General features: G+C 42.5%; 1 protein-coding gene across 3 annotated transcripts in view; it reads left to right on the top strand.

The window, feature by feature from the left end:
- usp34 (ubiquitin specific peptidase 34) overlaps positions 1-3772 on the top strand; it is a 98259-nt gene extending 94487 nt beyond the window's left edge. For 2 of the 3 annotated variants that reach the window (XM_034189181.1, XM_034189182.1), the window contains 3 exons: positions 1223-1363; positions 2093-2249; positions 2334-3058. In XM_034189181.1, the coding sequence (XP_034045072.1) occupies positions 1223-1363; positions 2093-2249; positions 2334-3058 (1023 nt within the window). Of the gene's footprint in view, positions 1-1222; positions 1364-2092; positions 2250-2333 lie in introns of all 3 variants that reach the window. The other variant, XM_034189180.1, reaches the window with a different exon arrangement.
- The last annotated feature ends 11652 nt before the right edge of the window (positions 3773-15424 follow it).

The following is a 15424-nucleotide window of genomic DNA, read 5'->3' as shown; positions in this document are numbered from 1 at the left end:
TAAAAGACATGTGAAGAAGAGGTTACAATTTGCCAAAGAACACATCAACTGGCCTAAAGAGAAATGGAGGAATATTTTGTGGACTGATGAGAGTAAAATTGTTCTTTTTGGGTCCAAGGGCCGAAGACGGTTTGTGAGACGACCTCCAAACTCTGAATTCAAGCCACAGTTCACAGTGAAGACAGTGAAGCATGGTGGTGCAAACATCATGATATGGGCATGTTTCTCCTACTATGGTGTTGGGCCTATATATCACATACCAGGTATCATGGATCAGTTTGGATATGTCAGAATACTTGAAGAGGTCATGTTGCCTTATGCTGAAGACGACATGCCCTTGAAATGGGTGTTTCAACAAGACAATGACCCCAAGCACACTAGTAAACCAACAAAATCTTGGTTCCAAACCAACAAAATTAATTCCTCGCAAATGTGAAGAAATCATGACAAACTGTGGTTATACAACTAAATACTAGTTTAGTGATTCACAGGATTGCTAAAAAAGCAGTTTGAACATAATAGTTTTGAGTCTGTAGCGTCAACAGCAGATGCTACTATTATTGTGAACACCCCCTTTTCTACTTTTTTTTTGCTAATAGCCCAATTTCATAGCCTTAAGAGTGTGCATATCATGAATGCTTGGTCTTGCTGGATTTGTGAGAATCTACTCTGGTACCTTGTTTCCCATGTAACAATAAGAAATATACTCAAAACCTGGATTAATCTTTTTAGTCTCATAGCACTACTATTATTCTGAACACTACTGTATAGCGCCAAATCACAGCAAAGGTGCCTCAAGGCACTACACACAAGTAAGGTCTAACTTACTAACCTGTAGAGGAAGCACTGATGCTAAAAGTTAAATCATCTATTTGAGGCAAGTCCAAAGATTTTCTTAGTTTTGTTCAAATGAGTCATCACAACATGTCTTTATTCTCAATTCTAGAAAATAATTTTCAAGTTCTGTGGCTTCTCTCCCTCAGCCAGTTTGAGTACAAAATCTAATTATTTTTTTTCACCATTGAAAATCATTTAACATGCAGTTTGTTTTGTTTTCTTAATCACTTTACGTCCTTTTTGTTGATGACACCGTTATGTTAAAACATTTTTAATGAGTCAGCAGACGTACGGCACAGTACCAGGAACCTTGCTGTCGTCCTGCTTGTCTGTCGTGTGATTGCCTTTCAGTCTGACCTGTTTGTGTGTGTATGCGCGTGCTTAGGTCCAGGTCCTGTCTGGTCCCAGCTGCTCCAACCTGATTGGTGTTTTGGTGACAAACCTGCTGAGTGAACAGAGCAGCCTGCAGCCTGAACTGGCTGCTCACCGCCTGGAACTCAGCAAGACCAGCAGCCTGCTGAATGCTGTGCGAAAACACACACACACACACACACACACACACACTTTGGTCATAATGGTTTGTCAAACATATGAACCGCAGATTAAATGCAAAGTTTACATAATACACGTAGTGTGAAATACAGATAATGTCACAGTAAATTATTTTAACATTTAACATGAATCTGAGTGCAGCGCTGCAGTGAAATTAAAGTGGTGATTGACATGAACGGCCTCCACTGCCCCGGGCTCAGCTCAAGGTGGCAGTGTGCAGGCTCCACGTACAATTGAAATATCAGGAACATGTGCTGAATTTTTCCTGTGCCATTCTGAGTCCACTGAGCTGAGTGTGGGTGGGGTCAAGGTTGCTGGGAGTCCACTTTCAGTATTTAAACTTATTCCACTGGGCTCCCCCTCATTCACACACATGTACTCAGTCTTGCTCCTGCTGACTTTCATTCCCCTTCTCTTCAGAGCATATCCCCTCCTCTCTAGGCTAGACTCAATAATTCTGAATAAACAAAAGCACCTACAGGCATTTAATTAATTTTCTGCTTCAGGCAGAGCTGCACTCTGGGAAATCAAATCAAATGATTTGCTAACGCAACAGATTTAATGTCTGAAATCTTGCATCATTACCGACTGTAATCTTCCGGAACAGTCAGTGTGACGTGTCTGAGGAACCCACAGACCTCCTGGTTGAAAAACTGGTTTTGCTGGATGTCCATTTGTATTCACTCATTCTTTCTTTTCTCAGGATTTGAGGGCGCTGGTTTTGCTGCTGTCTGCACAGCCCCCACAAGTGGTCGACCCCGCCCTCAACCCCGCCCTCCAGGAGCTTTTGTCTCGCTGTCGGGTTTGTGTCCAGCAGTGTAGCGCCTTGGAACTGGAGGCGAAGGACCACCAGACCAAAGGTACCGCGCGCGCAGACACACACACTCTCACTCTTCTTTGATACGATGTGTCACATGACATTTGACTGTGTGTTTGTGTGTCAGCTGATGATGACGACGGCGCGACTCCCGTGAAGCGGCAGAGGATGAACAGCGATGACGACCGAGCGGAAGACGTGGCGCCGCCCCTCTGCGTCGCCTCCATGTCTTCTGCGCCACTCCCGCCATGTGGCGAGTCCAAGCCTGACCACCAGGAGGCGCTGACGCCCACCAGCAACTCAGACACAGAGACTCGTGATTCCTCTTCCCTGATCGACCCAGGAACTGAGCAGGACCCGCCCTCCCCGGAACCCGTTCCCACCTCCGCTGGAAACCTGGACTCCTCCCCCAAAGAGGAGAAAATGGAGGCATCCTCCTCGTCATCTTCATCATTCTCCTCCTCATCCTCCCTTTTGCAGGAGACAGGGGAAGCATTTGTACAGGGGGAGGAGCCTGAGAGGACTCGGCATGTGGCGGCGGGTGAGGAGGAACAGCAACAGGGTAGGAGGAGTGAGGAGACATCTGCCCCGTCAGAGGAGGCAAAGGTGGAGAAGGAGGCGGGCTCCAAGAGCAGCGGGAACGTGACTCCGCCCCTCACAGAGGATGCGGCTTTCCCATCATCCTTGGGTCTTCTGGGGGAGGGGGCAGATGGCTATGTTGGCCACTCCTTCTCCCAGGTGTTTCCAAGCAGCGTTCCCACTCCCGACATGCTGGAAATGCTGTACAGGACAGTCGAAGCCACCATTGCCATAGTGACCAAACTGCCTGTTAAAGACCCGCCCTCTTCATGACATCATTAACTTACAGAGAAAAACAGGGGTTTTTTTTCTCCTTCTGCTCCACTTCATCTTCTCCTGTTGCTGTGCTGCTGTTCGCTGCCTTCTGCTGATGTTGTCGCTGTGATGTTTTGTTCTGACCCCACCCACAGTTGACACCCCTTTAACATATGAAGAAACCCCCCGCCCCCCCAACACACACACACATACACACACATTTCAGTACTTCTTGAATTTGTTTTGGAAAGCGATTTTATTCGTTTGAGGTTTGCTGTACCGGGGAAAAGGTTTACAGAACTTCTGTACGTAATTTAATTTTATTGCATTTTTACTGTGTATAATATGTTGTCCTCTGTGCCAGTTTTGTACTTGATAAAAGAGGCAAACAAACGTTGCCTTGGCTTCTTCTGTGGTTTAATTATCCATAAAGTTTACCTGTAAATTAAAGAGAACCACATGAAACTTGATTCTGTAAAGAATCCTCTCTAGTCGTTGCCTGAAGGTGTATATGAAAACTATATAAATATATATATATAAATATCTTTATATATACATGAATCTATTAAGTGGTGCTTTATTTGATGTTGGTTGAAATAAAGCGCCGCCTGTTTGACCAGTTGTAGCTTTTATTTTTTTTACTGAAGCACATTCCTTAAAATGTTATTTTCAGCTTGTTCCGTGTTCTTTTATTTTGATAGAGTAAATTAATAAAAACTGCTTTAATATGAAGTATTCTGAACTGAAATCCATTTGGCTCTGTGAGGTTTCTCTTATTAAAAAAAAAGAAAAAGCCTTTCTTTGCAGATTATTTTTCCAGCTGTGATTCTCAAATCAGCATCAGTGTGCACTGAAGTCTTACAGCCAAAAAGAAAGTAATTCTGAGTGCCACGAAAAGGCCGAGAGAGATCCGGATCCCATGGGTCCTGAACACACACTCTCCAGCTGAACACTCCAGAGCAAAGGAAGTCTAAAGGTGCGACCTCCCGTTTGGTGCAAACATTCAGATTAAATAATTGGCAGATACAGACCACCAGACTGATCCCGTCCACAGTAAGTACAGTGGCTTGCAAAAGTATTCAGCCCCTTGGTATTTCATGCATTTTATTTTGTTTATGGCATTTCAAATACAAAAAGAAAAATCAGGCTTCTTAACATAAAAATTTCTAAAATTGCCTTCCTTAGACTCAAACTGAAAGTAAATCTCTACAACTTGATATAAATTAATTAAAAATATAAAAGCCAAAATGATGGTTGCATAAGTAAATGGGTGATATGGTACTATGAGGTCCCTAAGATAAGATGGGACCTGATTATTCAAAACCTTATAAGTAAGAAGAAGAATTTTAAATTTTATTCTAGAATTAACAGGAAGCCAATGAAGAGAGGCCAATATGGGTGAGATATGCTCTCTCCTTCTAGTCCCCGTCAGTACTCTAGCTGCAGCATTTTGAATTAAGGCTTTTCAGGGAACTTTTAGGACAACCTGATAATGAATTACAATAGTCCAGCCTAGAGGAAATAAATGCATGAATTAGTTTTTCAGCATCACTCTGAGACAAGACCTTTCTAATTTTAGAGATATTGCGCAAATGCAAAAAAGCAGTCCTACATATTTGTTTAATATGTGCTTTGAATGACATATCCTGATCAAAAATGACTCCAAGATTTCTCACAGTATTACTAGAGGTCAGGGTAATGCCATCCAGAGTAAGGATCTGGTTAGACACCATGTTTCTAAGATTTGTGGGGCCAAGTACAATAACTTCAGTTTTATCTGAGTTTAAAAGCAGGAAATTAGAGGTCATCCATGTCTTTATGTCTGTAAGACAATCCTGCAGTTTAGCTAATTGGTGTGTGTCCTCTGGCTTCATGGATAGATAAAGCTGGGTATCATCTGCATAACAATGAAAATTTAAGCAATGCTGTCTAATAATACTGCCTAAGGGAAACATGTATAAAGTGAATAAAATTGGTCCTAGTACAGAACCTTGTGGAACTCCATAATTAACCTTAGTCTGTGAAGAAGATTCCCCATTTACATGAACAAATTGTAATCTATTAGACAAATATGACTCAAACCACCGCAGCGCAGTGCCTTTAATACCTATGGCATGCTCTAATCTCTGTAATAAAATTTTATGGTCAACTATCAAAAGCAACACTGAGGTCTAACAGAACAAGCACAGAGATGAGTCCACTGTCTGAGGCCATAAGAAGATCATTTGTAACCTTCACTAATGCTGTTTCTGTACTATGATGAATTCTAAAACCTGACTGAAACTCTTCAAATAGACCATTCCTCTGCAGATGATCAGTTAGCTGTTTTACAACTACCCTTTCAAGAATATTTGAGAGAAAAGGAAGGTTGGAGATTGGCCTATAATTAGCTAAGATAGCTGGGTCAAGTGATGGCTTTTTAAGTAATGGTTTAATTACTGCCACCTTAAAAGCCTGTGGTACATAGCCAACTAATAAAGATAGATTGATCATATTTAAGATCGAAGCATTAATTAATGGTAGGGCTTCCTTAAGCAGCCTGGTAGGAATGGGGTCTAATAAACATGTTGATGGTTTGGAGGAAGTAACTAATGAAAATAACTCAGACAGAACAATCTGAGAGAAAGAGTCTAACCAAATACCGGCATCACTGAAAGCAGCCAAAGATAACGATATGTCTTTGGGATGGTTACGAGTCATTTTTTCTCTAATAGTTAAAATTTTATTAGCAAAGAAAGTCATGAAGTCATTACTAGTTAAAGTTAAAGGAATACTCGGCTCAATAGAGCCGCTGACTCTTTGTCAGCCTGGCTACAGTGCTGAAAAGAAACCTGGGGTTCTTATTTTCTTCAATTAGTGATGAGTAGAAAGATGTCCTAGCTTTACGGAGGGCTTTTTTTTATAGAGCAACAGACTTTTTCCAGGCTAAGTGAAGATCTTCTAAATTAGTGAGACGCCATTTCCTCTCCAACTTACGGGTTATCTGCTTTAAGCTGCGAGTTTGTGAGTTATACCATGGAGTCAGGCACTTCTGATTTAAGGCTCTCTTTTTCAGAGGAGCTACAGCATCCAAAGTTGTCTTCAATGAGGATGTAAAACTATTGACGAGATACTCTATCTCACTCACAGAGTTTAGGTAGCTACTCTGCACTGTGTTGGTATATGGCATTAGAGAACATAAAGGAATCATATCCTTAAACCTAGTTACAGCGCTTTCTGAAAGACTTCTAGTGTAATGAAACTTATTTCCCACTGCTGGGTAGTCCATCAGAGTCCATCATGTGAACAAACACTGATCGCAGCACACGTTAGTTCTCATATTTCAGGTCAGGACCCGTGTGTGTCTACGTAGACTTAAACTGGCCACACAATTCATGAAGATATGATGCGATCGTGCTGCATCAGTGTACTGCAGGTGACCAGCAGAATGCGACGTGCACATTAGAGTGTGCACTTTTATCTGTGCAGTGGACTGTTACTGAGCAACGCCACACAGGTTGTCCCATCTGTGGTTGATGGAAATCTTCATAGTGAGAGAGGAATAACTGAGGCCACATTTTCTTGAGCACTCCAAATGCTGCTGTGTCAGCACACAGTAGGTCAAATTGGTCTTTTTTCAAGTTGGCTGCCGGTCCAGTTCTCTGTTTGTGTGCCTTCATGTGAGCTCTGAATGTTTTGTGCTTAATCTGTGTTTTAACTGTTGACCCAGCCGAGGAAACTGGATTTTTGTGTCCACTTTAGAGCAATATATATATATATATATATATATATATATATATATATACGTATATATACATATATATATACGTATATACATATATACGTATATACATATATATATATATATATATATACATATATATATATATACATATATACATATATATATATATATATGTATATTCCTATTGGACAATGCGAAGGTACGTCACAGCTCAGAGTGTCGAAAGTTGGCGCACCTCATCTCGACAGAACACCAGCTCTGTGGTATGCAGGAGATCACTTGACCGAGCGTCTATACGTTCAAGTAATAATTTAAAAAAAATAGTCATCACTCTTCGCTCTTGGTCAGTCTCTTACAACGGTGCAGCGTAAATACACGAGCTTTCCAGGAGCGCACGTCTCCTCCGGTGCGCACTATTTTTTTTTTGGGGGGGGGGGGGACCCCGCCCCCTGTGATAAACTCATCACCCCCTTAATATTTTTTTTCTGGCGCCGGGTCTGACAAAACGGACGCAAATGCACACAAGCGGAAAAAAGTTTTTGTGTCTCCAAAGTGAGAGAGAGAGAGAGAGAGAGGTAATGTGTAACCACTGCTAGGATTCACACAGCAGCAAATTAAGGAGCTGAAGTCCGTAGCTGTTGCATTTAAAGATTAACAAAAGTAAAGCACAGTTAATTAGGATAAAAGAAACGATTCCAACCTTGTATCAGTAGAAAAGCAGAGAGAAGTCCAGGTGCCGAGGACTCAGTCCATTCACAGGGGCGGGAGCGGCCGCCTGCTCTTCCTGCAATCTGATTGGCCACCCTGTATGCTTCTCCATTGTCATTGGCTGTTGGTCATGTCAATCATTGTGCTCGATGTAAGTCTCCGTTGTGTGATCAAACGGAAACAAAACTGAAACCTAAAATAAGACTGCGCCGTGTATGAAACACTACAGAACTTTTGACACAAATTCAGGAAGTGGCTCTGCAGCTGCGCCGATTAAATGCTGTAGCTTCACCGATCACGGACTTTCCTCATGTTGACAGCAGCGCACGGTTTGAGAACACTGTATTTCCATAATCTCTATAGATATGGGACGGCCGGCCCACACATGTCTAAACATGCAGCGGTCCACCGGGCAAATGCCCAAAATCACAGATAATCAGTCCAAGCCTGCCCGTATCAGTGTAGTTCATTTCACCTGACTCGCTTACCTTTTCGACTTCCGGGGCGCTCCATAGCGCGACCCGGGCAGCTCCTCCAGCAGAGTATTTGTCTGTTTGATCTGTCTGAGTGTATGATTGTTCTGTTACCATCTCATTATGTGGATACTCAGATTGGAATACTTGTTGCTTTTTTGTGGATTGTTTCTCGCGATTTGTACAAGTTATGAGACACGCAAGCCCAGCGTGCCCTGGGGGGGGAGTTTTCCCACGCATTACCTTACTTCAGCTCCGGCTCCCTGCGTATGGTGTGGGGCCATCTCCGGTCATCCCGCCGGAGATTTGGTGCACGGCTGCTAAACCTGGGCGTCGCAAGCGGGAGAAACGAGGTGGATTACTCCGGAGATTGAATCGCATGGATCTACTGGACCGGCGTAGGCTGCCTGCTCTCCCAGCAATTGTTTTGGGAAACGCACAATCGATCCGTAACAAACTGGATGAGATTGAACCTTGGATCACGGTTAGGCCGGAGATCAAGAATGCATGCCTGCTTGTCTTCACAGAATCCTGGCTCAGCAATTCTGATTGGGATGTGCTGTCATTGAGTGGGTTTGGGGTCCTGCTCAGACTGGATCGTAACAAGGAAGTTACTAACAAGTCACGCTGAGGCGGAGTGTGCTGCTACGTAAATAAAAGGTGTAACTGTAACACCGTTGTGGTGCGAGAGAGAATCTGTACTCCCGATATTGAACTTTTGTGTTTCTCTCTCCGACCCTTTTACTTGCCACGTGAGTTCCAACAGCTGTTTTTCACTGTTGTGTACGTGCATCCTCGCTCTGACGCTGCGGCCGCAGCACAGCTGATCGATGACGTCACGCACCGGCTCGACACCATCTGTCCAGACGCACCGAAATTCATTTTAGGAGATTTTAATCATTGTCGTCTTGGTGATACCCTTAAGACGTACGAACAGTACGTCACTTGTGCTACAACGCAGAGGGACACGAATTTAGACTTGTGCTATGGCTCTGTGGGGGGTGCGTTCAAGTCCCTCCCGCTTCCTCCACTTGGATCCTCGTATCATAACTGTGTGTATCTCATGCTGCAGTACGTCCCTGTGTTCAGGCGTCTGCCAAATGAGGTGAAGACTGTGAAATGTTGGTCTGCGGACAGCATTTCTCTCCTTCAAGCCTCATTTGAGTGCACAGATTGGGACTGTTTCTTTGATGCCTCTGATGATATAGATGAACTTTGTGACTCTATCTCCTCTTACATAATGTTTTGTGTTGACTCCACTGTCCCGTCAAAAAAAGTTATTTATCCAAATAACAAACCATGGGTAACTAAAGAGCTGAAATCAATAATTAATAAAAAGAAAGTGGTTTATTGCACTGGTGACCGATTAAAGAAAAAAGAAGTCTCCAGAGAAGTGAAAGGAGAGTTAAGAAAAGCCAGATTAAAATACAAAGAGAAAGTGGAGGCTCAGTACAGCAGTGATCTCAGAACAGCTTGGCGGGGTATTAAGAATACGGCCTCCTGCAGCCACCATAAAGAGGACAGGAAACCTGTCACTGTTAGTGGTGCACCTGATTACGACCTGCCAAGTGCATTTAATTCCTTTTTCTCTCGTTTTGAGAGAACTGATGTGGTTGGAAATGTATCTGATTGCAGAAACTCTCTTAAACCTGAAAAAGAAATTGTAATTTCACAGAACCAAGTCACTGCCTTATTTAAGAAGGTAAAGGAAGGGAAAGCTAGGGGTCCTGATGCCATCTGTGGGCAAACCTTGCACCACTGTGCCACCCAGCTCAGTGCTGTGTTTACAAGACTGTTTCAATCATGTGTTGATCAGTGTAAAATTCCCTCTTTGTGGAAGACATCTACAGTGATCCCCCTTCCAAAATCAAATAAATCTAGGGAGCTGAGTGAGTTCAGGCCAGTCGCACTCACATCTCTTGTAATGAAAACCTTCGAACAAATTTTATGCGCCCATATTTTGCCTTTCACCACGGACAAATTGGATCCACTGCAATTTGCCTATGAATCTAGCAAAGGTGTGGAGGATGCTAAACTTTTTCTTTTGAACAGTTTACAAGCACCTGGAAAAGGCGGGCGCCCATGTTAGACTTTTATTTGCAGACTTTTCTTCTGCTTTTAATAAAATGCAAACTCATGTTTTGATACAAAGGCTTGCTGAGGATTTTAACCTTCCTGACCAACTGCTGTCATTGATTTTAGATTTTCTCACTGATCGGGTCCAGCGTGTTTTGGTTAATGGTTGCTTGTCTCCTCCCACCATCTCTAACACCGGGTCTCCTCAGGGCTGTGTCCTGTCTCCTCTCCTCTTTATTCTGTACACAAACAGCTGCAGGTCTTCTGAGGAGAACAGATTTCTGATTAAATTTTCAGACGACACAGTCCTGGTCTCATTATTGTCAGGAGATGAGGTGGATCATGGTCCTGTTCTGGGGCAGTTTGTTCAGTGGTGCGAGGACAGTTACCTTGATCTGAATGTTTTAAGAACTAAAGACATGGTGACTGATTTTAGACGTGCTTCACCTCAGTGTAAGTGTCATTAGTGGGAAAAATCTAGAGATTGTCAGTAGCTACAAGTACCTGGGCACTGTGATTGATGATAAATTGAAGTTTGACCTGAACACTGATAGCACTGTTAAAAAAGGGCAGCAAAGAACTTACCTTCTGAGGAAGCTGAACTCTTTTAATGTCAGTAAAACTATTTTAACCAATTTTTATTGTTCTTTTATTGAAAGTTTACTGACATTTTCTTTTATCTGCTGGTTTCAATCCCTGTCTGTGAAGGACAAAAACAAACTGCAAGGCATTGTCAAAACCTGTTCTAAAATCACAGGCGTTAAATTGAGAGACTTGCAGTCGCTGTGGAGGCAACAGGTGCTGAGTAAAGCAAAGTGTCTCCTGGCTCAGCCGCTCCATCCTCTGACTCCAGAATTCATCTTGATGCCTTCAGGGCGTCGTTTTTATGTTCCAGCTCGGAAAACTAATCGTTTCTCAAATTCCTTTGTGCCTTCTGCTATTAAATTGATGAACTCTAAGGGTTTTTTTTTTTTAAATGTCGTATAACTTTTATTGTTCCACCAGAGTTCCACTTGTAATTGAAATGGATGGTAGTATGTTGTGTGTATGCGAGAACTGCTCTGGAATGCTGCAAACGAATTGCCCTCTGGGATCAATAAAGTTTTCTGAATCTGACTCGACTCACTGCTCACTTATTGATTCCTAAATGAGCAATAAATGCCCCATTTTGCTATAAATGGTAAGAGAGAAAACTGACCCACCTTTCGTCAAAAAAGTGACAGCTGCCAATCAAAATCGGCCACGTCACTAAGCCCCGCCCCCTCTATGACGTCATAGCCAATCAGAATTGATGACGTCACTATGTCCCGCCCCTAAGCCCCTCCCCTAGTCCCGCCTCCAATCCCCGCCCCTTATGACGTCACAGCCGATCATAATCGATGACGTCACTATGCCCCGCCCCTAAGCCCCGCCCCTAGTCCCGCCTCCGAGCCCCCGCCCCTTATGACGTCACATCCAATCAGAGTCGATGACGTCAGTATGTCCCGCCCCTAAGCCCCCGCCCCCGGCTCCTCCCCTAGTTCCGCCCCTGGCTCCTCCCCTAGCCCCACCCCCAAGCTCCTCCCCTAACCCCGGCCAAGCACCGCCTCCAAGCCTTACCTCCCCTCCCACCCAGGGTCTAATATTTTAATGTCATTTTATTTCATGAATTAAAGAACGATTAAAAATACCTAGATCTTTTTAATGTATTAAAGAATTAACTAATTCTGAAATAATTAAACATAAATCAGTGTCTATTATTTAATGCCCCTTTAATATTTTTAATTCTTAAATTATTACGTTTCCTTTTCTGTTTTTTAATTCGTAAATTAAAGAAGGGGAACAAATAGCCGTCTCTCGGCTGTAAGTCTTTGCAGCAAGACGGTCAAATACCCACGCATAGAGCCGCTCGCGGAAACATGACCCCACGGCTGTAAAACCTGTTGCAGACGCTGTGTCTGTGTGAGTGCGTGTGTGTGTGTGTGTGCGTGCGTGTGTGTGTGTGTGTGTGTGTGGCGGGACACCCGCTGAGCGGAGATGCTGCCCCGAGGTGATGAACCCGAAGAACAATAAACAATGCTCCTTATCACTCACACCAGATGATGTTTTCTTTTAAGATATTAGCCGATCGATCATGGGGCGCGGGACACCCGCTGAGCGGAGATGCTGCCCCGAGCCCGAACAATCAACAATGCTCCTTATCACTTACGTCCCTGGGAACGAGTCAGCGAGCATTTCCACTATGACCGGTGAAGAGTGAAGATGCCTGGACCCCCAGCTATGGGTATAAAATAGAATAAATTTGCGGAAAAAATCCTGGAAAACCATGTTGTTTAATTAAGTTTTCTTGTCTTCGAGCAGAGTGCGAAAACCGCATCAGCTTTCAGGGTAAGTCAATCAATCAATCAATCAACTTTTTTCTTGTATAGCACCAAATCACAACAAACAGTTGCCCCAAGGCGCTCCACATTGCAAGGCAAGGCCATACAATAATTATGAAACACAGTCTACGTCTAAAGCAACATAACCAAGGGATGGTCCAGGGTCACCTGATCCAGCCCTAACTATAAGCCTTAGCGAAAAGGAAAGTTTTAAGCCTAATCTTAAAAGTAGAGAGGGTGTCTGTCTCCCTGATCTGAATTGGGAGCTGGTTCCACAGGAGAGGAGCCTGAAAGCTGAAGGCTCTGCCTCCCATTCTACTCTTACAAACCCTAGGAACTACAAGTAAGCCCGCAGTCTGAGAGCGAAGCGCTCTAATGGGGTAATATGGTACTACGAGGTCCCTAAGATAAGATGGGACCTGATTATTCAAAACCTTATAAGTAAGAAGAAGAATTTTAAATTCTATTCTAGCATTAACAGGAAGCCAATGAAGGGAGGCCAACACGGGTGAGATATGCTCTCTCCTGCTAGTCCCCGTCAGTACTCTAGCTGCAGCATTCTGAACCAACTGAAGGCTTTTTAGGGAACTTTTAGGACAACCTGATAATAATGAATTACAATAGTCCAGCCTAGAGGAAACAAATGCATGAATTAGTTTTTCAGCATCACTCTGAGACAAGACCTTTCTGATTTTAGAGATATTGCGTAAATGCAAAAAGGCAGTCCTACATATTTGTTTAATATGCACTTTGAATGACATATCCTGATCAAAAATAACTCCAAGATTTCTCACAGTATTACTAGAGATCAGGGAAATGCCATCCAGAGTAACGATCTGGTTAGACACCATGCTTCTAAGATTTGTGGGGCCAAGTACAATAACTTCAGTTTTATCTGAGTTTAAAAGCAGGAAATTAGAGGTCATCCATGTCTTTATGTCTGTAAGACAATCCTGCAGTTTAGCTAATTGGTGCGTATCCTCTGGCTTCATGGATAGATAAAGCTGGGTATCATCTGCGTAACAATGAAAATTTAAGCAATACCGTCTAATAATACTGCCCAAGGGAAGCATGTATAAAGTGAATAAAATTGGTCCTAGCACAGAACCTTGTGGAACTCCATAATTAACTTTAGTCTGTGAAGAAGATTCCCCATTTACATGAACAAACTGTAATCTATTAGACAAATATGATTCAAACCACCGCAGCGCAATGCCTTTAATACCTATGACATGCTCTAATCTCTGTAATAAAATTTTATGGTCAACAGTATCAAAAGCAGCACTGAGGTCCAACAGAACAAGCACAGAGATAAGTCCACTGTCCGAAGCCATAAGAAGATCATTTGTAACCTTCACTAATGCTGTTTCTGTACTATGATGAATTCTAAAACCTGACTGAAACTCTTCAAATAGACCATTCCTCTGCAGGTGATCAGTTAGCTGTTTTACAACTACCCTCTCAAGAATCTTTGAGAGAAAAGGAAGGTTGGAGATTGGCCTATAATTAGCTAAGATAGCTGGGTCAAGTGATGGCTTTTTAAGTAATGGTTTAATTACTGCCACCTTAAAGGCCTGTGGTACATAACCAACTAACAAAGATAGATTGATCATATTTAAGATCGAAGCATTAAATAATGGTAGGGCTTCCTTGAGCAGCCTGGCAGGAATGGGGTCTAATAAGCATGTTGATGGTTTGGATGAAGTAACTAATGAAAATAACTCAGACAGAACAATCGGAGAGAAAGAGTCTAACCAAATACCGGCATCACTGAAAGCAGCCAAAGATAACGATACATCTTTGGGATGGTTATGAGTAATTTTTTTCTCTAATAGTCAAAATTTTGTTAGCAAAGAAAGTCATGAAGTCATTACTAGTTAAAGTTAATGGAATACTCAGCTCAATAGAGCTCTGACTCTTTGTCAGCCTGGCTACAGTGCTGAAAAGAAACCTGGGGTTGTTCTTATTTTCTTCAATTAGTGATGAGTAGAAAGATGTCCTAGCTTCACGAAGGGCTTTCTTATAGAGCAACAAACTCTTTTTCCAGGCTAAGTGAAGATCTTCTAAATTAGTGAGACGCCATTTCCTCTCCAACTTACGGGTTATCTGCTTTAAGCTACGAGTTTGTGAGTTATACCACGGAGTCAGACACTTCTGATTTAAAGCTCTCTTTTTCAGAGGAGCTACAGCATCCAAAGTTGTCTTCAATGAGGATGTAAAACTATTGACAAGATACTCTAACTCCCTTACAGAGTTTAGGTAGCTACTCTGCTCTGTGTTGGTATATGACATTAGAGAACATAAAGAAGGAGTCATATCCTTAAACCTAGTTACAGCGCTTTCTGAAAGACTTCTAGTGTAATGAAACTTATTCCCCACTGCTGGGTAGTCCATCAGAGTAAATGTAAATGTTATTAAAAAATGATCAGACAAAAGGGAGTTTTCAGGGAATACTGTTAAGTCTTCAATTTCCATACCATAAGTCAGAACAAGATCTAAAATATGATTAAAGTGGTGGGTGGACTCATTTACTTTTTGAGCAAAGCCGATAGAGTCTAATAATAGATTAAATGCAGTGTTGAGGCTGTCATTCTCAGCATTTGTGTGGATGTTAAAATCGCCCACTATAATTATCTTATCTGAGCTAAGCACTAAGTCAGACAAAAGGTCTGAAAATTCACAGAGAAACTCACAGTAACGACCAGGTGGACGATAGATAATAACAAATAAAACTGGTTTTTGGGACTTCCAATTTGGATGGACAAGACTAAGAGACAAGCTTTCAAATGAATTAAAGCTCTGTCTAGGTTTTTGATTAATTAATAAGCTGGAATGGAAGATTGCTGCTAATCCTCCGCCCCGGCCCGTGCTACGAGCATTCTGACAGTTAGTGTGACTCGGGGGTGTTGACTCATTTAAACTAACATATTCATCCTGCTGTAACCAAGTTTCTGTTAGGCAGAATAAATCAATACGTTGATCAATTATTATATCATTTACCAACAGGGACTTAGAAGAAAGAGACCTAATGTTTAATAGACCA

Source organism: Thalassophryne amazonica, chromosome 15 (genome assembly GCF_902500255.1).
Source record: "Thalassophryne amazonica chromosome 15, fThaAma1.1, whole genome shotgun sequence".
In the NCBI taxonomy this organism is placed as follows: domain Eukaryota; kingdom Metazoa; phylum Chordata; class Actinopteri; order Batrachoidiformes; family Batrachoididae; genus Thalassophryne; species Thalassophryne amazonica.
This window is presented reverse-complemented; position numbering and strand designations above follow the sequence as displayed.